This window comes from Orcinus orca, chromosome 2 (genome assembly GCF_937001465.1).
Source record: "Orcinus orca chromosome 2, mOrcOrc1.1, whole genome shotgun sequence".
Lineage (NCBI taxonomy): Eukaryota > Metazoa > Chordata > Mammalia > Artiodactyla > Delphinidae > Orcinus > Orcinus orca.
The window spans coordinates 84384692-84409242 of record NC_064560.1 but is presented as its reverse complement, the minus strand read 5'-3'; the positions used below and the strand labels follow the sequence as shown (position 1 = coordinate 84409242).

Sequence of the window (24551 nt, the reverse complement as noted above, 5' to 3'; positions counted from 1 at the left end):
TTTGGGGAAGTAGTCCTTCCAGACCGATTATTTCTGGGCAGAGCCCAGACAAGTCTCTACTGATACTAGCATGCACATCTCCTGAAATGATACAGTTGGCTGCTGAGAGCAGACTAGAGCATTCAGAAGAGACTAAACCTTTAAGCAGCCTACAACAAGCTTTTTGGCAAGAGGAACACAATGTTTCTATTGCAGAGTTGACCTAAATTCAGGAAAGAGCTTATTGATATAGGCACGCTTAAATCTGCAGCCAGCTGGGTCATCATTGGGTAGGGGAGGAAGGGGTTTCTTCCTTCACCAATTTTACAGAGTCAGCCCGAGCAGCTCTTTAAGAGCCCAACACTGAGGCTAGTTCCAATGGTGTTCTGAATTTGTGTAATGAGGCTCTGCTTAACCACAACTTCTGCCCGGATCTGTTCCCAGAACTAATCAACACAAAGAAACAACTGCGTGTCAGACAAGATCTGCCCTGGATCCCTCTGAAATTTTGTCCACAGGATGGAACAGTGAAGTCCTTTTGTCTTGTAAGAGAAGTCCTAGAAAAGTGGAAAGTAGTATGGGGAGCAGATTGAGGCCACGGGAAATGGGACAGATTTCCTGAACACAGAGCAGAAACTGGTTGGTGTTAGACGCCACCTTCCACTCCCACAGCTGCCAAAGAGCTCTAGTTCACAAATCTGAATGGATCCTGCCTGCTCAAAGCACTTCATCAGCTCCCTTTCATCCATACATAAAACCCAAAACCTCTGCATAACACACAGGCCATTTATGATCAGACCCACCTCTTTCCAGCCTCCTTTCCCATAGCTTTCCAGCCCTACTTGACAACTGAGCCACGCTGAACCGACTTCAGGTCCCAGAGCAAGTCCTTCCCAGCTCTGGAGGGGTGCATCTGCACACCCTCCTGCCTCTGTGAGAAACTCCTGCCCTCCTTGTCTGCAGAGCACATTTCTGTCCCTCCTCTGAGCCTCAGCCCAGCTTTGAACTCCTCTGTGAAACCTCCCTCTGCTCTTCCCAGCATCCCCCCACACCCCATGCTCTATGCCCCTTTCTGCACTGAAGCAATCATCCCACCATCTGGACCCACTCTAGATGCTGGTGGGTTTATTTTCTCACTGGATCGTGAGCTCCTCAAGGGCAGGGATGAAGTATGGTCCCTCACCATAACCCACTCTACATAAGCACAAGGCTTATCTTCTGGAAGGTGCTCAAATGTTGGCTGAAGTAGTGAATGAACTCCATTTGCATTTTATCTCTGGCTGTGTCTAAACCAAAGAAAATCACACTTGTCTTCTCCGAAGAGGGAACATATTCAAATACCAAGAACTGCAGTTCCTGGTAAGACCTTTGAGAAAATGACGTTACCAACAGCAGCAACTGGAAACTCAGCAGAATGCTTAAGTGCTAAAAACAGAGTGAAATGGGCCAAGACTTGAACAGTCACGGTTTAGGGGGCCTGAAGGGGTAGAGGTGGGGGAGATTCCTGACTATCTAAAGTTTAAGAATCACACACACACAAAAATAAAATAAATATAGTTTAACAATCACGAACAACTTCTTCCGTAAGAATTACATATATTTACATTGTGGATCTGAAATACATTTTCACAGGAGTTGCTGCTCAAATGCAAAGACTACCCAATCTGGAAACCTCCCCCAACTGTTAAAGCCAGCACTTCAGATAGGAGATAAGCTGTTTCCAGCTGGAGTGGCTTTGGAAAGTCTGCTCTAAAATGAAGTCATCTTGTTCTCGTCACTGTCCTCCTCCCCAGCCTTCCTTCTGGGACCAACCCCCATCCTGTGACTCCCAAAGGACGCTGCCCTCTCTAGTTATCCATGAGGCTCCCTGGGTGCTTGGGGCTATGGGGAGGGCTCTTCAGCTTGGGGGTAGACAGGTGCTCCAACTCATAGCGTCCATTCTCAGAGGACTTGTGTGTGAGTATCTTCTTTATTCCCTCCTTCTGGCTCCTCTTGTGCTCAATAATCTGCTGGAGCTGGTACCCAGCATATTCTGGCTTGGCAGTCAGTGGGCCAGCTGGCACAGCTACGCCAAGAACATCTGACACCATGTAGGGGCGCAGCCAGCCCACCAGAGGAGTGCTTCCAGGGCTATAGTGGGTCTGCTTGTGGTAGAAGAGAAGCCCATCTACCTACAAGAAAGAAAACCAGGGATCAGAATGACTTCTGGGGCCACATGTTTGTAGGAGACCTATATGCACTGGGGTAGCTCTTGTGGTCCAGCTCTTTTTTTCTGGGTCACTGCCAGAAGAAAAAGAGTCTTTGTTTCTCACACATGAATTTCTCTAAAAGAAGAAATGGCCTAGAAAACTAAATTTTAGAAAATAAAAACATAAAAAGTACCTTCCCGTTTACAGCGTGCTTTCCTACCTAGTATTTCACCCTCTTACCCACCATGGAAGTGTCTGGGAGATGAAGCTGCTCAGACTCAGGGAGTTCTGGAGCCTCCCTCAAACACACAGTGAGTATGAAGCAGAAATTCAGCTTGAACCCAGGTCTTCTCTCCTCAAATCCCATTCACTTTCCACCACCCGGAGGTCTCTGTAGTGGGGGATGTGCTCCACACCGGGAACAAAGCCGGGGGACTGGACAAGCCCCTCCAAGATGCTGGACTGCTGAGTGCAGGGGAAACAGCCTGTCAAGAAGCCCTGCTCCCCAGCCATTGCTGGCTGCCTAAACCTCCCTCTAAATTGTCTGTGAGCTATGTTCTGGGAAACTCAGTTTTTCTCAACGGGAAGACCTCCCACAGTCCCATATGTTCTTTTCTGTGATTCAGTGACTCATCTCTAAAAAGCATTTATTGTCACTGGGGCATAAGGGTTATAAACAAAGATGGTGTTCTTACCACCTTCTTAACTGACTCCCAGAAATGCAGGCAACTCAGCCTTTGCCATTTCATCATTTGGGAAGCTGTGATCCTTTTAGCAAAATTATATCCAGTTCAAGCAAATACTTGCAGGTGACCAGGCAGAATTTTAAAGGGTATCATGGGCAAAGGAAGTCTGCTTGTAGGGTAACTGCAGGTTCTGAGGATGACAAAAGACTGCCCAGGACTGAGGAGATTCTGGGGATGTGAGACTTTCAGCACTAAAACCAGGGAAGTCCTGGGCAACCTTGGACAAGTTGGTCGCCCCATTGCCATGCCACTGCTCAGCAAGCACTGCCATCCCTGGGGACCATTTGCTCTTCGGAGGAAGGAAGGATTAGGAATTCACAGCCCTGCAGTCTGTCAGTCACAGAAGCCCCAGCTGTGGCAGTCAAACAAGGGGCCTCGTTCTCTGGCTTGTAGCAGAAAGAGGCACACAAGAAGGACCTAGGAATGGAAGCCTCACCCCTCTCTGGGCCTCAGTTTCTCCATCTGTAAAATGAGGGAGTTAGATGAGCTGTCCTTTCAAGGGCCCTTCCAGCTCTGGCATTCTGACTTATCTGGCAGGGTGGCACTGAGGCTATGAAGGGCCACGAGCACATCCTTTTCCAAGAGTCAGCATTTAGCCCTTCTCTGATGCTTTGACACAGCAAAGTCAGAGGCTCTCTTAAGACTGTAAAACCAAGTGTCCCTGTGTCTTACAATCAGATCAGAGCAATAAAAACAATGGTTTTGTTACCTCAAAAGGGAAATCCATAGACAGCACCTTACACAGGCTCTCAGGGGTACAAGGGAAATTCTTTAGCCCCACAAATTTAAACTAAAACATAAATCAGAACAAAGAATTAGTACATGTTACAAACAATATTGGTTCCAGCAACTGAACAGCTGTATCAAAGAAGAGAAGTTTTCAGTCTCATCCTTCCCTACCCACTCCCCTCTACTTATCCTCTGAATTACTAGGTCAGGAGTTCTCAACCTTGCTTTATACAGGAGAACCATCTGGGAAACTCTTAAAAATTACTCTCGCCCAAGCACCACCCCGAGATTCTGACTGAACTGCTCTGGGGTGGGATCCAGTCTTTTTTTTTTTTTAAGCTCTCCAGTTGATTCATGCAGTCAGGACTGAGAACCACTGCCCTGTGCTAGGTTTAGGGATTCTATGTTATTCTCCCAGCTCTATGACAGTTGCCCCTAATGAAGGACTGGTGAAGCCCCTTTCACACCAGCAAAAGTTTTTACACTTAAGCAGTATACCAAAGTGATTAGGACTATGACAACCTCTGAGTCAGATTGCCTAGGTTTGAATCCCAGCTCTGTCAATCATTTAATCTCCATATGCCTCCATTTTCCCATCTGTAAAAAGGGATAATAAAATATCTACTTCGTAGGATTGTTATGCAGATACAATGAGATAGTACATATAGCACACACCAAACAGCATCTCAGAGAAAGTAGTACCCATGTTCCCTTTCCTCAGTGCATGTTCTTCTAGGACCTTATTGATAACATCACTGGAAGTACTGGTCCCATTTATTTTCCTGTAACTGGTTATTCAGTTGCTTTTAAAAATGCTGTAAGCAACCCAAGCAAATGCCAGTCTACAGGGCTTAACTAATAAAATGCAATGAAAACAACTGTCCCATATTTAATCACTGAGCGAAGAGCCAAGACATTTGGGTTATCATCCTGAACTATGGGACCCTGGGGAAGGCAGTCCCTTCTCTGAGCCTATATACTAATCTATAAACAGAGGGGACTGACTAGATGAGGTCACTCTTAGCTCAGATGCAAAGGCAGAGGTTCTCAAAGTGTGGTCCATGGACCAGCAGTATCAGTTTCACTGGAGAACTTGTTAGAAATGCAAATTCTCAGGCTTTACCCCAGACCTACTGAATCAGAAATTCTGGGGGTGAGGCCCAGGAGCCTACGTTTTACCAAGCCTCCAGAGGCTGCTGATGCAGGCTACAGTTGGAGAATTCTAAATAGTGTTATTAATAAAAACAGTTATTAGCATTTTATACCAACCACTGTTTATTGAGTGCTCACCGTATTATGCTAGAAAGACTTGTATATTTATATAATTTGGTTCTTAGAAAAACCCTGTAAAGTATGTATTATTAACCCTATTAAACAGATGAAGAAACTAAGGCCAAGTAAAGATATTAACTTAACCTGGTAATTGTTAAAGCGAAAACTGGAATCTAGATAACTGTTAAGTCCATACTTTTCCCACTATGCCATGATGCCTCAAAAAGAAAAAAAAAGATAATTTTATTCATAATGATTATATTTAGATAACAGACCAATCCAAACCAATCCCCATAAAGAACTCTGCAATCTTAACACCAGGCCTTACGGGATTGAGCTTGGTTTTCTCTCCCAGTCCTTCTTCTGGTAACTTTGAATGCATCCAGTAGAATCGGAAATCAGTCTGCCAGAGAAGAGAAAGGGAAAGATTAAAAACTGCTCACCTCAAACTCTAATACGAACAAAAACACCCCATTCTAAAAAGGTACCTGATGGTCAAAAGGTACAAACTTCCAGTTATAAGATAAATAAGTACTAGGGATGGAAAGTACAACACAATGACAATAGTTAACTCTGTTGTCTGGTATATACATGACAGTTGTTGAGAGTAGATCCTAAGAGTTCTCATGGCAAGGGAAAAAAAACATTTATTTTTTTCTTTTCTTTTTGGTATCTATATGAGATGGTGGGTGTTAACTAAACTTACTCAGGTAACTATTGCAAAATATATGTAAGTCAAATCATTGTGCTATACACCTTAAACTTACAGTGTTGCATGTCAGTTTAATTTCAATAAAACTGGGAAAAAAACAGCCACCTGATTTATGAAGACCTAAGCCCTTCTCTCACCTTCATTTCCCTTAAAACACTGCCGTAAGGTCAGGAAGATGTTCATAAAATCTTTAAATGTTTTTTCCTTAAAATCCAATAGAATTATTAATAGTAGTAATGCCAACATTTATCACTGAAGGCCTACTATGTCTCAGGCTCCATGCTAAGGACCTTACATACACAATCGTATTAATCCTCAACCATCCTCTGAGAATTGTATTATTATTATCTCCATTTTACAGGTGAGGACTCTGAGGCTCAGAGAGATTACATCACTCACCCAGGTGCACACAGAAATACTATGGGACCAGGACTCACCAACTCCAAAGCACATCACGTTAACCTCTGTTTTATTTTACCTAAGGATTAGAAACTACTTTATAGCTGTAGCTTCACATAAACTACTTTATTCCAAATTACTATTGATCTAAATTACTGATACATATGCTTCTGTTGTTATTTAGGGACTTTTCTTTCTTTCTTTTTTTTTTAATTTCCAAAACCAAAAATAAAAAACCCACAATCTTTTCTTTATATTGTCAAAATATAGGTGGCTTTAGTTATCAAATTTGTAGGTTGTAAATGCATGTTATGAAACATCCTTCAACAGAATTATAGGAAAATATGTTCCTGATTGAATTTTTATTTTTTAATTTTTAAAAATTAATTAATTAATTTTTGGCCACATTGGGTCTTCGTTGCTGCGCGGCCTTTCTCTCTTTTTTTAAAAAATAAATTTATTTATTTATTTATTTTTGGTTGCACTGGGTCTTCGTTGCTGCCCGTGGGTTTTTTCTAGTTACGGTGAGCGGGGGCTACTCTTCGCTGTGGTGCGCGGGCTTCTCATTGCGGTGGCTTCTCTTGTTGCGGAGCATGGGCTCTAGGCGTGTGGGCTTCAGTAGTTGTGGTTCGTGGGCTCTAGAGCACAGGCTCAGTAGTTGTGGTGCACGGGCTTAGTTGCTCTGCGGCATGTGGGATCTTCCCAGACCAGGGCTTGAACCTGTGTCCCCTGCACTGGCAGGCAGATTCTTAACACTGCACCACCAGGGAAGTCCCTCGATTGAATTTTTGAGTTCTGAGTTTTAGGCTTGGCTCTGCATTTGGGCAAGGTACTTAACGTCTGTGGCTCTCAGCTTTCATATCTAAATGATGAGGAGTAATAACAATAGTACATACTTACTTTTTAGAGTTGTAAGGGATTCAATGAGATCATGCTCACAAAGTGCTTAGCAATGCAGGTCTTGGCTATTTTTTTGTTGTTGTTTTTGTTTTTTTATCTTTTGGCCACACCGTGCAGCATGTGTGAACTTAGTTCCCTGACTGGGGATTGAACCCATGGCCCCTGCATTGGAAGTGCAGAGTCTTAAACTGGACCGCCAGGGAAGTCCCTTGGCTATTATTTTTTGAATGAGATGCATGCTAGAATTCTGAAGTACCAGCACCTAGCACAATTTGGAAACCTAGCTTGGGGTAATGGCTACAGAAAGAAGCAGCCTGTGGTGATAACCTGTGATTCGGACACGTGGGCCTGCATGAGGATCGCCTGGAGGTTTATTAAAACGTAAGTCCCATCCCCAGAGTTTCTGATTCAGTAGGTCTAAGAATTTGCATTACTAACAACTTTCTGAGGCCACACATTCAACATTCTGAGAACCACTATGATAAACTAATTGACGGGGAGCATAAAAAACCCACCACTTTAGAACTGGAACAACGATGGGGAGCATAGGAGCAGAGATGGACCCTGTCGGGTGACCTAGCCTCTCTCTGATGACTGCGTCTGTCACTCGAAAAAATCACCAATCTGAGAAAAATGTTGTGGGAAGGTGAAACCTAAGGGGAGAATATTGGGTGGGGGGCCTCTCCCCATTTGGAAAATCTCCTTCCAAAGCTAACCCCTCAGAGATTCGAGGCCTTACAGTCATACCAAGGAGGCCCTGACATTTTCAGGGTCAAGATGTGGTTGGTGAAGAGTGGAGGTGACAGAAGTCTATTTGATGGTGCTTAACATTCCACCTTCTCTTCCTTGTGCCGCCTGCACAAGGCAGCATCCCCTTCACCTGCAACCTTCCCTGCCAGCAAGCCTCCCACACTCTGGAGAGAGGGGAGGGGGCGGTTACAGCTTCTACGAAGTCCCAGCCTACCCTACACTCTGTTTCTCCTTCCTCCCCTCAAGAATTGCTATGCTTCCCTTAGTTCCTCCTACCTCTTTTTATAAATGAAGCTAATTTAAACACACCCAAAGATGCAAGGAACATTAGACAATGTTCTTGATATACCACATCCTGTACACACCAAGAAGTTGGTCACGTACTAAACACACATGCTGAGCCACTTTCCTGGGAGGAGAGGAGAAAACAGGAGAAGACATGAGGGGAGTATCAGTCCTTACCTGGCAGTCATAAAAAGGGTGTCCCCGCCAGCACATCACGTCCAGAACGTAGTAGGTCTGGTTCACCTCACTGTAAATGCAGTCCAGAATGGTGTAGTCTGGAGACGCAAAGTAGAAAGTCAGTACAGGGTACCCCTTCCCATCAGGGTTCCCTCCACCACAATCTGGGGAGCTCCATCTTAGGGGCTTGGGAACTGAATCCAACAATCCTCAGTGCTCACGGCAAGCACCGGCACTACAGGACAAATTTCTTCACAGCCTTTTCTGGCTACCTGGCACAGTCTAGGGGTGACCTGAGGTATGACAGCACAAGAAGGTTCAGTGTGAACTCTGAACCTTTAGAAAAACTGGGACATTTACTCACCTTAGAGAAGCTCAAGTTTGAAGGGAAGTAATCTTCCATTTTAGTTTACAATTACTTTTTGAGTTCCTAACACAGGCACTGTGTTCTGTGGGGAATATTAACTATAAGTAATCCCTGCCTTTAAGGAAGTTACAATCCAGTTAAGGAGATAAGATGATTACAGAGGAAAGAACCAAGACCTGAATTATACAGCACAAACTAAGAAAAACGAGAGTTCCAGAAAATGCTTCATGGAAGAGATGGGATATGAACAATCTTTTGGGATCAGAGGACTAAAATAACAGGGTAGAGGGGAGGTGGGAGCGCATTTCAGGCTCGAGTAAAAAAAAGCCAATAGAGGGCTCAGAACAGAGGACAGGAATAACCACCAGCAGAGCCTGGGCAGACAGAGGTGAGAGAACGGTTCTGGCAGCTCTGCCAACTCCTCGCTGAATGACCCCGGGCAAACTTTCGTGACCTTAGTCTCCCTGGCTGGGCCCAGGTGGGAGGAATAAGCTAAGATTAGGACACTGAGAAAGGAGAAAAGGGAATTCGGCAGGAAGTCGCAGCAACAGCTTACTGTACATTACATTTGGCCTTCTGGGGGTCCTTTCCCCAGAGAACTGCACCTGTCATCTTGTGATGGAAGTCCATGGGAAAGGTGCATTGACTTTAATTTAGGGGTTTATTGCCCAGCAGGCCTCACAAGTTGCAACTATTCTGCTACTGAGGAGGCCTGACCTTGAGGGAGAGCCCAGTGGGCAGGATATTACCTGTGCGCAGTTTCAAAAGTATGCTTTTAAAGTGGGTCTTTAAAACAACTAACTAAGCAACTAACCAAGCACTGATTATAAAAGTTAATAAACAGTCAATTGTATGTAGGTACCTTTTGTTGTTGCTGAGTTTCGCCTGTTGCCTCCTGGCAGAAGGGAAGAAAAGCTGCTGACGCAGTAGCCACTCTTGGTGTAGGCACTGGTAGAGCCCTGTGTGGACAATTACCATTCTTGTCAGGCATCAAGGTCTCCTCACCCTCCTGCTTCCACATTCTGCAGGGGTGCCATCAGCCCAAAGATGGCTCTCATCAAATCCCTCCTGCAGGAAAGCGTTTCAATCCCCATGGCAGGGACAGCTGCTGTGGCAGATGAGGAACACAGAGTGTGCAGAGAACCCCTCCCGCCACAGGCCAGGCATGCTGGTGCCGGGGGCAGGAGCAGCTACTCACCCTGGAGGCCACAATAAGGGCTCTTTTTCCAACAGGGCACACGACCACAATCCATTCCTGACCCAAATCTGAAGGGACGTCAATTAACCACTCTGACAGCATTAACTGGGAACACAAAAAATGGTGTTAAAAATCAACAGGGCTGTGCTGCTCCCATGTTTACAATGACAAAGAATTCACGTCCTATATATATAATAAAAATACATGTAAAAGAATGAGAACAGAAAAGGGTGACAGTGGGACCTCCACCCCACTAGCTCTTAGTAGTCAACTCATCTCCTGCTCACTGTGAACTTCAACTTCTCACCTTCATTATCTGCATCCATATCCATTCTTACTACTTCACCTCCTGTATGGGGGGATGGGACCCTCTATCTTTCCTTACTTTGTCCACCCACCTACCACTATCACAACCATTATGTTCCAGGGGCTATACCTCAGAGATGAATCAAGTCCCTGACCTTGAGATGCTCTAAACTAGATCATTTCCCAAACTAGTGACCTAAATACTATACTAAAGGATGTTAGGAAATCTACCTTAAATTTTTTTTTAAAAAAAGGGCTGTGGTGAAATGAATTTGAAAAAATTTACTCTTCCATTCATCACTAGTCCCTCCCATCTATACAAGACTTTAGCCTATCAATTAATACTTCCCACTGAATCTCTCATCTCTCCCATCTCTCCTTCCCCTTAGGCCACAAAATACTTAACCCCTAATCCTCAAAACCAAGGCAAAAATGAAAACCTTTTATCACTCTACATTTCTATTAAGATATTCCACGTTCCCTCTTTTTTCAACTACTTCGTATTTCTTTTTTTTTTTTAAACATCTTTATTGGGGTATAATTGCTTTACCATGGTGTGTTAGTTTCTGCTTTATAACAAAGTGAATCAGTTATACATATACATATGTTCCCATATCTCATCCCTCTTGTGTCTCCCTCCCTCTCACCCTCCAACTACTTCGTATTTCTTGCTGCTGCCTTCCCACCCACTCTGACACCCGCAGTCCAGATTTGCTACCTCACAGCCCCACTTGACCTCCTTGCAGCCAAGTACCTCTATTTCCTCACCTCCCCCTCCTTCCTCTACTCCTGGTGTAATGCTGCCAGTCACATCCTCCTCCTTGACACATGCTCCCTTGGTCCCATGACAGTACTTTTCTGTTTTTCCTCCAAACATTCCTCCACACACTCCCCCAAAACATGTAGATAATCTTCAGGGGGCTGTTTTAGGTCCCCCTTTTCTTTTCTCTTAGATGCTGTTCCCCCCGTGGGGGTGGAACTCATCTACTTCACTTGTCATTTCTAAGATGATGCCTCCTAATTCTCTCTCTTTTTTTTGTTTTGGCTGCGTTGGGTCTTTGTTGCTATGTGCGGGCTTTCTCTAGTTGTGGCGAGTGGGGGCTACTCTTCATTGCGGTGCACGGGCTTCTCATTGCAGTGGCTTCTCTTGTTGTGGAGCACAGGCTCTAGGTGCACGGGCTTCAGTAGTTGTGGCACACGGAATCAGTATTTGTGGCTTGCGGGCTCTAGAGCGCAGGCTCAGTAGTTGTGGCGCATGTGCTTAGTTGCTCCATGGCATGTGGGATCTTCCTTGACCAGGGCTCGAACCCGTGTCCCCTGCACTGGCAGGCAGGTTCTTAGCCACTGCGCCACCAGGGAAGTCCCCTAATTCTCTTCTTTTTCATCTCCAGACTTCTTTCCTTTCCTCCAAACCTATATTTCCAGCTGTCCATTTGCTATCTCTTTCTCTGTTGGTCCTCTCTGTACCTTAAACTCAGCATAGCCGAAACAGAATTCACTGGCTTCTGTTGCCCAAGTACCTCCCATCCCTGAAACACCCACCCTTCCCCTTCTGTGTTCTGTGCCCTGTTAATATCATCACCTTCCTCTCTGTTATTCAATTAAACCCAAGGCATAATGAACACTCCCTTAAAGAATAATAGTAATACAACACCAAAAGCACAAATGACGAAACAAAAGATAGATAAATTAGACTACATCAAAATGTAAAACTTCTGTGCTGCCAAAAACATCATCAAGAAAGTGAAAAGACAACCCACAGAATGAGAAATATTTGCAAATCATGTATCTCATAAGGAACTTGTATCTAGAATATATAAAGAACTCTTATAACTCAATAATAAAAGACAAACAGCCCAATTTTTAAATGGGCAAAGGATTTGAATAGACATTTCTCCAAAGATATACGAATGGCTAATAAACACATGAAAAGAAGCTCAATATCATTAGTTACTAGGGAAATGAAAATCAAAACCATGAAACACCACTTCACACCCACTAGGATGGTTATATTCAAAAGGACGGACAATAACGAGTATTGGCAAAGATGTGGAGAAACAAACTCTCAAACATTGCTGGTGGGAATGTAAAATGGTGTAGTCACTCTGAAAAATAGTCTGATAGCTCCAGAGTTATCATATGGCCTAGTAACTCCACTCCCAGGTATATACCCAAGAGAAATGAAAACATATGTCCATGCAAAAACATGTAAATAAATGTTCATAGCAGCAATATTCATAATAGCTCCAAAGTGGAAACAACTCAAAAGGCCATCAACTGATGAATGGATAAACAAAATGTGGTATATCTATACAACAGAATATTATTTGAAAAGACATGAAAAGGAATGAAGTTCTAACACATGCTACAACATAAATGAATCTTGAAAACCTTCTAAGTGAAAGAAGCCAGAAGCAAAAGGATGTATCTCATATGATTCCATTTATATGAAATGTCCAAAACAGACAAATCCATAGAGACAGAAAGTAGATCAGTGATTGCTGGGCCTGGAGGGAAGGGGAAATGGGGAGTGACGGCTAATGGGTGTGAAAATATTCTAGAATTAGATAGTGGTGATGGTTGCACAGCTCTGTGAATTACTAAAAAAATACTGAATTGTACACTGTAAATGGGTGAATTGTATGTTATGTGAATTGTATCTCAATATGGCTGTTTAAAAAAATAGCAGTAGCAGCTAATACTGTGGGGCATTCATTATGGGTTCTGGGCTAGGTATTTAAGGTACACTATTTCATTTAATCCTTCTAACAATCCTATGAGATAGGTACTATTACGATGTCCCATTTTACGGATAAGAAACTAGAGACTTAGACTGGTCCATGGTCAACACAGAGCCTGACTTTGAGGTCAGTCCATGCGACCTGAGCTTAAACCCTTACCCGCTTCTCATATTGCCTCTCCTAGCCATAAATTCTGTTCATTCCACCTGGCAACATCTCTCATACTCATGACCTCTTTTCCTTCCCACTTCCACTGCCCTTAGCACTCATCAGATCTTTTAGCAAACCTAAGCCCCCTACCACAGTCTCTCTCTTCCAGGCCTTTCTACACTGATGTGGTAGTCATCACATGAAGTCCCACCTCTGCCTCTGGCTCAAAAAGTCTCGGTGGTTCCTCACAATCTAGACCCAGAGTCTAAAACCTTGTACATATTTCTGCTATATTCCTCCCCCTACCCTATGTTGCTCCATCCTCACACACACTCTGCACACCCCTCCTGAACACATCATATATTCTTCTCCCACCTCTGGGCTCTTGCTCAGCCTGATCCTGTGGCCTGGAATGCCCTGAAATGCTCTGTACCTCCACCTGTCCTACCCATGTTTCCAAACTGTCTCCTCTTTCATTAAGCTTTTCCTGATTTCACAACCCTGCTTCCTTCTCTGTTGGAAGTTAATTTCACTTTCTTATTACAAAAACCATAATCTACACTTATTAGAGGAGTGCATGGGCTATTTCTGGCCCACGTCTATCTTCCCCTGAGAATAGCCTAGCTTAACATAGAACAGGGCCTTCAACAATGCTTGCTTGGGGGGGACTTTTCTGGTGATCCAGTGGCTAAGACTCCACACTCCCAATGCAGGGGGTCCGGGGTTCGATCCCTGGTCAGGGAACTAGACCCTGCATGCCACAACTAAAGATCCCACATGCAGCAACAAAGATCCTGCGTACTGCAACTGAGACCCGGCGCAGATAGACAGATAGATAAATAAATGTTTTTTAAAAAGCCAACATTCTGTTTTAAACAAAAACAAAACAAAACAATGCTTGCTCGGGACTTCCCTAGTGGTGCAGTAGTTAAGACTCTGTGCTTCCACTGCAGAGGGCATTGGTTCAATCCCTGGTCAGGGAACTAAGATACCGCATGCTGTGCAGTATGGCCAAAAAATTTTAAAAACAACAAAAAAAAACAATGTTTGCTCAAGAGAATTGTACTTTGTCATAGAAGATGTCTGTGCTATATTTGAGGCAGAGAAAGAGGATGGGAGTGTGTGCACCCAGGAACCATATTCTTAAGGTGGGAGAGGATTCTGAAGTGACAAGACACTTGGGTTATAGAGAGAAGTATACAATAGCAGGGTAGACCCCCAGCCCCACTCAGACACATGCCCTGCCTTCTGGAGAATAACTGGGTTGCCTAGAGCACTGGACAGTCTCCATGCCTGCTTCACCTATGGCGCCACAAGCCACATTGATTTCCTCTCCGGAATCAACAGGCCACTTAGACAAGTTTGTTATAGCGATCTGTTGTTTCATGGCCTCAACCTCACCTAGGCCAACTGGCTGGCCTGGGGTGGCTGGGCAGGCTGCCAGTATTCAAGGACCTCCAAGCTCCTACCACCTGAGTGTGAAGACCCAAGGCTGGCATGTTAGTCCACCACTTGGGAAAGACTACCAGCTTGGGAGGTGGGGTGGGGGACAGTGCTGGGCTGGGCAGGCCTGATCCAAAACGGCTGTATAACGGCTAGTAAAGAATGGCGTCCGCTAGCATATCAGTAGCTCAGGGGCTTTAAATGCAGCAGGCCGGAAGCCTTTGCTAACAGCATGGGGTAATGATTCCCAAACCCACTACCCAGACTCTATCAGTGACCCCTGTCAGCACACAAAACTGTAAGTCACCTCTTTTCATCTCATAACTTTTATGTACATCAGCACTTTCGTTGCAGATGCTATTCCTTCTTCCTGCCTCATCCTCCTCTTTAGGGCAAGTAAAGAGCTTTGACTGCACAGTAAAGGGAGCAGGACCAGCTGCGCCTAATCTTCTCTGGAGCACTCACTTGATTAGCATAGCGTTTTGGTAACTTCTTGCCAGTGTCAACGTCCATTTCCTCATCATCTTTCTTTTCTTCTTCTTCCTCACTCTCCATCCCTGTCCAGTCATCTTCAGCGAGTCTTCTGGCATGGTTCACATAATCCAGCCGCTTTCTGAGAAAAGAAAAGGCATAAGGACAGGTCTTTATGTCTTATAGGAAGACACCCTGAAATGTGACAGATGTAATTCAAAGTCTCCAAATTCAAGAGCAACTTGGGAATTGTGGTGGGGTAAGAGATGACAAAATTTCCTTTGTAAGCCTTAACTAGTGACCACCTCCTCACAGATCCTAAATAGGAAACCCCCTCTGAACACACTCAGCTTTCCTCAGTTTCCTAAGAATAGGCAAGGTACAATATTTAAAGGAATTCTCAGGGTTCGCTAGTGGCTGATCCTACTCCTACCCACCCCACCCTAGACTCCCATCTCCACCCCAGGTGAGAGCTGACACTTCCCTGCCTGGCAGATATACCGTCTGAAGGCTCCCAGGGATTGCAGAGAGGAAACACCGAGATGCTGTGAGAAGTTTGAGACAAGGACAGCTTCTGGGACTTTCTGAGGAACAGCCAGACCTTTTTGCAGTTCCTAACTTTCAAAAAAGGCCACTTAGAAAAAACTAAGGAAATCTGAGTAAAGAAGTATGGATTTTAGTTAATAATAATGTATCAATATTTGTTCATTAGTTGTAACAAGTGTACTATAAGATGTTGGGAATTCCCTAGCGGTCCAGTGGTTAGGACTCGGCACTTTCACTGCCGCAGGCCCAGGTTCAATCCCTGGTTGGGGAACTAAGATCCTGCAAGCTGCTCAGCGTGGCCAAAAAAAAAAAGAGAGAGAGGAACTTGACATTTTGGAGGGAGACTTTTCACCACATACTCTTTTTTAAAAACACTTATTTATTTATTTATGGCTGTGTTGGGTCTTCGTTGCTGCATGCGGGCTTTCTCTGGTTGTGGCGAGCGGGGGCTTCTCATTGTGGTGGCTTTTCTTGTTGCGGAACACAGGCTCTAGGCACACGGGCTTCAGTAGCTGTGGTGCACAGGCTTAGCTGCTCCACGGCATGTGGGATCTTCCTGGATCAGGGCTCAAACCCATGTCCCCTGCATTGGCAGGCGGATTCTTAACCACTGCACCACCAGGGAAGTCCCTTCTCCATATACTCTTTTATGTATTGTGAATTTTGAACCATACGAACATATTACCTATTCCAAATTAATCACAATTTTTAAAAACTGGGGATCGGGGGAATGCGTGATCTGAGAATGTAATCTGCAAGCAACCCAGAGGCCACAGGGAACCATCTCTGCTAAACACATCTAGTGATGAAGCAGTGGGCAAAATGCAGCTGTCGATAGTTCCTCCTAATCCTTAATTCCTTAACCAGAAGAGGCCTGTGTTGCACTGAGAATAAAAGGATAGGCCCTGCCTTCAGAGCAGCCCATCCTCAAAACTCCTATCCTGCAATCAATCTCTTTCCCTGTTTGCTCATCTTGGTATTGAGACCGAAGTGTATGGAACACATTTCCTCAGATTCCCTGTGGAATTATTTGTCTTGAATTCCCAAGGGCTCCACAGAAACATCTGGGCTGAAGGAAGACAGGAAGCCCACACCAAAGCCAGGAGTCAGACTGCAGGAGAAGGCACACAGGGAATGTGGGGAGTGGAAGTATGGGAGTGGCTTTCACAAGTCCCTAAACTACAAAGCTCAGTACTGCTGCCAGGAAAAAAGAAAAGAAAAATTTAACCAGAGAGTTGAGCTTTTGCTTTCAAACTTCAGTCTCTCCCTACTCCCTCATTTTTCCCAAGCTCTGGGTGTAAAGGATGTCTACCTCTGCCAGGATTTACCCCTCCCAACCTTGTGGGCAAGAAGAACAACCTACAAAGGGTCCACTTTGAAGGTGGCTCTGTAGAGACAAGCCTGGAGCCTCCTGAATGGTTCACAGCTCCCAGCCTACAGAGAGAAGCCAAGGAGTTAAAGTATCCCTTACGATTTCTGCAGTTCCAGTAACCGGCGGCGCCGCTCACTCTGCTCCAAGGAACTGTACTTGGACTTGTACTGGGACAGGCGGGGGTGTGGGGCAGCTGTGCTGTTCAGATCTTGAGACACAGAAAAGCTACTAGCCAGGGCTTGACTCAGCTCTTCCATCTTCCCTACAAAGGAAAACATCAGAAAATTGTTCAATCGTTTTGTATCACCTTTCGGGTACAGGCAGTTATGGTGTAACATGATGGCTACATTCCTAAAAAACCTCATTTAATCCAAAATCACAATTATTTCTATGGGAAAAAAAAAAGAAGTTAAAGGGTAAGTGAGTTACATATGAGCAGTAATGTTTTTCTCGCAGATATTTTAATAATGAGCATTTTGATAGCTCTGAGTGTATAAACTTCAACATCAATCAAATTCACCTTGTGATTGAATCTAACTTTTGCTCTTTGTCATCATTCACCAGGGACCCTGTCATTAATTCCTTCTTACAATCATTGACATGCAGTGAAGTAATCGATCATCTAATTTTTTTCCTGAATAGTTCTAAAAAGCTGTTACTCAATAACTAATGTAATTTTCTTTCTTAACTTTTTTTTTTTTTTTTTTTTTTTTTTAATGTAGGGCTTCCCTGGTGGCACAATGGTTAAGAATACACCTGCCAACGCAGGGGACACGGGTTCGAGCCCTGGTCCGGGAAGATCCCATGTGCCGCGGAGCAACTAAGCCCATGCACCGCAACTACTGAGCCTGTGCTCTAGAGCCCACGAGCCACAACTACTGAAGCCTGCGCGCCTGGAGCCCGTGCTCCGCAACAAGAGAAGCCACTGCAATGAGAAGCCCGCGTACCACAAGGAAGAGTAGCCCCCCCTCACCGCAACTAGAGAAAGCCCGCACACAGCAACGAAGACCCAAGGCAGCCAAAAATAAATAAATTTAAATAAATAAATAAAATATGTAATTTTCTGATGCAAGTTTTATCTGATTGGCTGTTCTCCAATAAATGCCAACTCATATCAAGAAAATTTAGTTCCAGGAGAAGTGCTGGTTCTGGAGCCCAGGGAGGAAGACAAGAGGAGCCAAAAACCCAAACCTGGCAGTTACTTTCTTGCTTTATAGCTTGTTTTGTTTATTTGCTTGTTTGGGGTGGGCAGAAGGAAGGTTTCAGGGCTACCTATGCAGGACTCATTTCGAAAAGAGCTAAAATATGGAAGGCTGCCTCCCAGTTAACACCAGCTGCTCTAGAAAATGTGAAGGACAGACATGTGGTACACTTGGGAGACAGAGAGCAAATCATATTGGAGACAGACTACCAAGGGCCACCCTAAAGAACGGGAGTAGAGAGAAAGATGTGAATTCACACTTCACTCACCCTTCCATGAATGAAGGTATGAGGTAGCACAAGAGCTCACCTAAAGATTAAATGTGCACCTCAAGGAATTCCCTGGCAGTCCATTGGTTAGGACTCTGTACTTTCACTGCCAAGGGCCCAGGTTCAATCCCTGGTGGGGGAACTAAGATCTCACAAGCCGCCACGGCCGGAAGAAAAAAAAAATTAAAAAAAAAAAAAGTGTGCCTCAGACTGCAAGAAAAGAGGAACATTTGGGAGAAATTTTATTCACACACCTGGGCTGGCCCAACCCTTCAAGTTCTAGTATAAACCAGAGGGTACCACCAGTGCTTAAACTCCACCCCAGTCCAGGTCCCAATGCTCTGAGCCTCAAAACCAACAGGTTCATTGCAGAGCCTCCACAGTTAAAAATACAACTCTATGGGCCTCTACTTGGCAAAGAGTTATTTTCCATTGCACATTTGAATTCAGATTTTCTTTCTTAATTTACAGCATTAGATTTTTTTTTTTTAATGCCCGCACCATGCGGCTTTCGGGATATTAGTTCCCAGACCAGGGATCAAGCCCCCAGAGTGAAAGCGCCGAGTCCTAACCACTGGACCACCAGGGAATTCCCTAGATTTCTTTTTTCTAATTTGAAAGGAACTTTTTTTGTGTGTGTGGTTAAAAACGCATGACATAAAGTTTACCACTTAACCATTTTTTTTTTTTTTTTTGGTGGTACACGGGCCTCTCACAGTTGTGGCCTCTCCCGTTGAGGAGCACAGGCTCCGGACGCGCAGGCTCAGCGGCCATGGCTCACGGGCCCAGCCGCTCCGCGGCATGTGGGATCTTCCTGGACCGGGGCACGAACCCGTGTCCTTTGCATCGGCAGGCGGACTCTCAACCACTGCGCCACCAGGGAAGCCCCATTTAACCCTTTTTAAATGTACACTCCAGTTGTGTTAATTACATTCACATTGCTGTGCAATTTCCAGAACTCTATTATTCTTGCAAAATGGAACCTTTATACCCATTAAACACGAAAAAAACAGAAACAAAAACAAAAAAACCCACCTTTTTAAAACTTAAGATTAGCATATTATGTGTGGATTTGAGGCGTGTCTTAACATGTATGTTATGCAACCGGGGTGGCCATTCTTAGTTGAGGCTGGGTGATGAGTACTTAGGATCCTAAATGGTATGCTATTTTCTGTATTTTCCTATACTTTTGTGTAAGTTTGAACACTTCCATAATAAAATCTTTAAAAAATTCATTATGTCTTCGTCTTACCAAAGTAATGACCCAATCTAAAATACATTTATTAGGCCTCATCGTGCTTTATCTCGGTGTGGGTTCATGCTCTACCAAGAAGCATAAAATCCTTCTTAAAACTGATGCCTTGGATACTGGGGCGGCTGGCTGTACCTCCCTTTATGGCTGTCCTTGGCTGGCTCCTGCTCTTTCAACCCATTCTTCGGAGGATGATGACTCCAAGGGTTCTGACCTGGCGGTCCCAAACTCCACCTGTATCCCATTTCCGACCCACCCAGGCCCCTCCCCCGAGCTCCAGACTCCAATTGTCCCCCGCTACTGCCTCTTCCTCCTCTCCCTCCTCCTCCCCCTCCGGGGGCGCCCCGCCTCGAATCCCCCAGCCAGGATCTAGGCCTCCTCAGCGTCTCCCACCGGGCTTCAATGCGGCCGGGGGAACTGAACTCCACTCGGCCGCCCTCCCCGCTACAGGCGCGCACAGCTTTTCTCTATGGATGGGGTCATCTAGGCCTTGCATGATTCGCCCCTCCCCCACAAAGAAAATCCCTGAGGGGTCCTGGCCCGACAGCCTGGAACTGAAGAGTGGAAGCGCGCCCAAGGAGAGGCCCCGGCCTCGCTCTGCCCCTCCAGGTCATGGCTCGGGAAGCCGGGAGTGTGCAGCCGGCCACAGAGAGTTACAGCCGGGCGCCCAGGGTCAGTTCGGGAGCCGGCGGGGCCCAAGCTAGAACCGACGACTCACCAGGCCGAGGTGACAATTCCACGCGCAGCCGCCAACGCCGCCGCCGGGGGCCGACCAATCAGCTGCCTTTAGAGAGCCGGCCCCACTCCCTTGGCCGCCGCCGTGCCGCCGGGCTCACCCACCTAGTGCTGGGAGTTTCCGGCTCCTCCGGACGTAGAGAACGCCGGGAGTTCTTCCGCGGTTCTGTCACGGGCTTGCGGTTACTTCCGCCCTCAACTACCGGGGTTTTTCCAGTCCGGCCGGGCGGGAGTCCTCCTTCTGCTTTTGTGTTGCTACCCTCCTGCAAGGTGACTTGGCCGGGCCGAAGCCTCACTCCTGGGCAGAAGCTTCTCCGGGTTACTTTCGCCAATAGCTGGAACCCCGGTCTCGTGGCCGGGCGTTCAAGGCCCTCCAGGCCCTGGATCCTGCCGCCTCCCGCAGATACGCACAGTCCTTAGGAGTGCACCAACAGTCCGCTCCCTCTCCCGTGACCATGCTTTATACGGGAAAGCGCTGCCTGAATGACTCCCTCCCCCGCCCACACATACACCCACCACTAAGTCTCAGACAATTAGTCGTCCCCTACCCATTCGCCCCTTAGAACACTGAAAAGAAACCTCGATTACAGCCATTTGCTCGCTTTAGGAGTTTCTCTTTCCTTCTCGCCTGTGGGCTTGGCAATGGTAGGGACCTGGTTTGATTCCTGCATCCGGCACAAGGCATGGCTCTGGTGAAGGAATGAATTGGTGCGAAGGGTGGAGGGAAGCAGCCGAGATTTACGAACTTAATAAAACTGGAGAGCAGCCTTTGTGGGCTAAGATTGAAGAGATGCAAAATAAAACTGTGAATAGCCATTTATTGAATACTTACATTGAGGCAGACCCCGTGCTTTGCATGAATTATCTTATTTAATCTTAAAATAGCACAAGGAAGTAGAGACTAAAGCTCAGAGAGGTTAAGCAACTTGGCCAAAGTTACACGGCTTTTGAGCCAAATATTTAAGTTTGCTGCATGTCTGACTTACAGAGAAGTTGGATATTACAATACCACACTACAGAAACAACGTACACAAAGTTGGCACATTTTGAGTCCAAGGTGTGGACTTGTTGCATATTTTATGTACATGACTCCGTCCATTTGGAGGTCAGATTGACAGGGAGGGTAGAGGGTGCTTGGGGCTGTGGAAGACCAATTTTTCTTTTCTTTTTTTTTACTTCAGAATTTACATAGGTGAGCTCTAACTTTCAGTGGTCAGGCTGTGCACTAGGTTAATTGGTGCATCGACAAATAAAAGCTGATTATGAGACTGACAAAGAAGAGCCCAGGACCTGACTTCACTAGGAAACTTTGACACCAGGATATTAAGTATTTTGTGTCTCAGAACCCACCATTCTCTACCCACGACCACAGAAGTCACAGAAAAGAACAAAGGCCCTTCGCTGGAGGAAAATAGACTGAGATGGACAAATTCATGCACTGAGGTCCAGGAGGAAGGCTCCAGCCCCTCATTCACACCAGCTGAATAACTTCTCATATCACTAAAAAACCAACTAAATGTCACTCAGCCCAGGGGCTCATTTGGGGCCAGTTAGTGTTCCATAAAGGGCTGCTCTACCTGGAACAGTGATTCTCCAACTGTAGCCATTGGCACTCCACCTTCACAACCTTGGCCACATACACATACACCTATATTTGATGTCTTTAAACCAATTTACTTTTTAAAAAAGCCTAATACATTTATTTGAAAGAGGAACACCATAACATTACCTTAAATCACCTCCCACTTTAATAGAAAGCATCTATGAACTCTATAGTGAAAATAGTATAATGTTATAATCTAGCTACATACTGATATCTGTAGAAAACTGTAAGACTGTGGACTTTGTAAAAATCAGAGATTAGCAAGTGTTGGAAAACTGATAAGGAGTAACACTAACAGAATTTTTCTTTTATGTAATCAGAAAAATTCACAGAGAACAGAAGATCCACTTTCTCACGCTATGATTTAATGTTACTTAAGGTGGAATTTGGGGACTTCCCTGGCGGTCCACTGGTTAAGACTCCGGTTCAATCCCTGCTTGGGGAACAAAGATCTTGCATGCTGTGCTGCAGGGCCAAAAAAAAAAAAATAAGTAAGGTGGAATTTGTGTACCCCCCAAAATCTCGTAAGCACCTACAGGCAGGGGAATCTCTATCTAGAAAACAGGACTTTGAGGGCAGGAAGGTGTCCCCCCTTTTCTCAAGAGGAGGCTCTTGCCAGGAGCCCTGAGTGTCACTCTCAGTCAATTAACAAATGTGTGTTTAATGCCTGCCGTTGGTCAGGTACTGTGCCAGGCCCAGGAGATACTAAAATGACCAAGACTGAGTTGGTCCCTGCCCTTCAGGAGCTTACAGCCCAACTGTGGTAGGAAAGACAAAAGATAGATACTGTAGCTGAGTGCAGACTAGTACCAGGGAGCTCAGGTGGCTGGGTAGAGAATGAGACAGGTGGAGCTGCTGAAGTTACAGTGTTGGGGAACTCCTCTCCCAGGAGGTGACATTTGAATCTAGGCCTAAATGATGAGAAGGAGTCAGTTACAAGGACGGGGGGACCAACCATTTCTAGTGGGTGTAAAGAGAGGCTTTGTGTGAGTGGTAGACAGAAGGCCAGGAGGAGGGGGAACAGAGGGAGATGGGGGCACTGAGGCAGGTGGGATACAGAGGCCTGTAGGCCAAAATGAGTAGTTTGGATTTTACCTCCATTGCAGATGAAGGTTTTTAAACAGTTGTGACATAACTGAATTTGAGCTGTAGAGAGAGCACACTGGCTACTGGGTAGGGAACTGAATTTAGCCAAGCAAGCATGGAGGTCAGGAGGCCAGTAAGCAGCGCTTGCACTCAGGTTGTGGCAGTGGACGTGGTAGGAAGGGCGGGATTTGGGATATAGTCTGGAAAGAAAACCAAGAGGACTTATTGTTCTTAAAAGGGGGAAGTCAGCAAGAATTATACACACGTGCAAGTCTAGCCCCCAGCGAAGACTTTCCCCTTGAGGTTATTGGAACTGAAAAGGGAATAGCTTTCTCCCATGTAATTTGTTATTATTTAAGGCCTAGAGGGGGAAACTGAGATTATGGAGGTGAAATAACTCACCCAGGCCACCATCTAAGTCATCTTGAGGACCAATGCTTCTCACCGCCCACTTGGAGACACCTGTAGGAGAGGGCTTCTTCAGCCATTTGTGGCAGGAAGGAGAAGCTGACCTGAGAGGGTGACAAAGTCATGTATCAGTGGGACTCACATGTGCCAGGAGGCAGAAACTGCAGTCACAGGAGACTGTAGAGCTCTGGGAGGTGGCAAACCTCTTCTCCATCACTACAAGGTCCCTGGGGCTCAGCTCTGGGTTGCAGGAAGCACATCAGAGTGATTAGGGTTTTAGGCTCTGGAGCTAGATGGCTTGGGTCTAAATCCTGACTCAGCTACATGCTGGCTCTGTGGCCTGGGTGGAGTTATTTCACCTCCATATGCCTCAGTTTTCCCCTCTGTAAAATGTGGCTAATACTAGTATCTACCTCATAAGATTGTTATAGTTAGTTAAGGGAGTCAATCCACGTCGGATGATTAGAATAATACCTGGCACAGACCAAGTCCTCAAAAATGTTGTTTTGTTAGTATTTAACTTCTTATTACAAGACAACTTTTCCCCGACTTCCCTGGTGGTCCAGTGGTTAAGACTCCGCGCTTCCACTGTGGAGGGCACAAGTTCCGTCCCTGGTCAGGGAAGTTCCACATGCCACGTGGTGCAGCCGAAAACAAACAAACAAACATAAAACCAAGATAACCTTTCCCTTACTGATTTACTTACATCATAAAAAAATCAATAAATCAACCTCTAGGTGAGCCCAAGAGAATCTCTTCCCTGCAGATAAAACTGCTTGCCCAGATTAAAGGGCTTGAAGCAGCTCATCCAGAAGGCGATGGGGCCAGGATTTTAATCCAGGCCCTATTGATTCCAAAGTCCTAATCTTTACCCTATTGGACATTGCCTGTTCTATATTTTAAGAGGTCTAGTTTCACTTCTGATTTTCAGCTGGTGAGCTGAATGGGTGACCTGGCTTATCTCTACATTGCCCCTCTGTGCTGGGAAGAGTCACAGCCCAAGATGGGGGCGGGAGGAGGGCTATCCTCTGGAAACTTCCCCAGGGCCAGGTAGTTGGAGCCCATTCTCAGATGCTAAGACCAAACTTGCACAGCTTTCATCCTGAGTCGGGGTGGGGATGCTGGGCCAGGCAAAGCACCTCTAATTTCTTCTCTGTCTCTTTGTAAGTGCAGACTGCACTTTTTTTATTTCCTGTCCTCCAAATCAGAAACTTTCAGGGCAGAAATTAGAGGCCGTCTGATTCATCCTCCTCTTATTACAGAGA

At 45.5% G+C, this 24551-nt stretch overlaps 1 protein-coding gene across 2 annotated transcripts; it reads right to left on the bottom strand.

The window, feature by feature from the left end:
• Positions 1-1522: 1522 nt before the first annotated feature.
• SNUPN (snurportin 1) lies at positions 1523-20925 on the bottom strand. Of its 2 annotated transcripts, XM_004276331.4 has the most exons (9): positions 20173-20900; positions 16832-16994; positions 14809-14956; positions 9704-9808; positions 9368-9464; positions 8139-8236; positions 5244-5318; positions 3624-3704; positions 1523-2150 (listed from the first exon to the last, which is right to left on the bottom strand). In XM_004276331.4, exons 2-9 carry the CDS (start codon positions 16987-16989, stop codon positions 1827-1829), a joined length of 1086 nt encoding a protein of 361 aa, XP_004276379.1. In that variant the 5' UTR covers positions 16990-16994; positions 20173-20900; the 3' UTR covers positions 1523-1826. The 2 variants fall into 2 exon arrangements, with proteins under 2 accessions (XP_004276379.1, XP_033296012.1); XM_033440121.2 differs by lacking the exon at positions 3624-3704 and having other exon boundaries at positions 20173-20925.
• Positions 20926-24551: the final 3626 nt, after the last annotated feature.

Excerpts from the sequence above, each read along its gene's own strand:
- SNUPN (XM_004276331.4), bottom strand. The coding sequence starts at position 16,989 with ATGGAAGAGCTGAGTCAAGCCCTGGCTAGTAGCTTTTCTGTGTCTCAA. Across the intron at positions 14,957-16,831 it reads TTACTGGAACTGCAGAAATC|AAAGCGGCTGGATTATGTGA; the intron begins GTAAGGGATACT and ends TTCTTTTCTCAG. Across the intron at positions 3,705-5,243 it reads AGAAAACCAAGCTCAATCCC|TTTAAATTTGTGGGGCTAAA; the intron begins GTAAGGCCTGGT and ends TTTATGTTTTAG.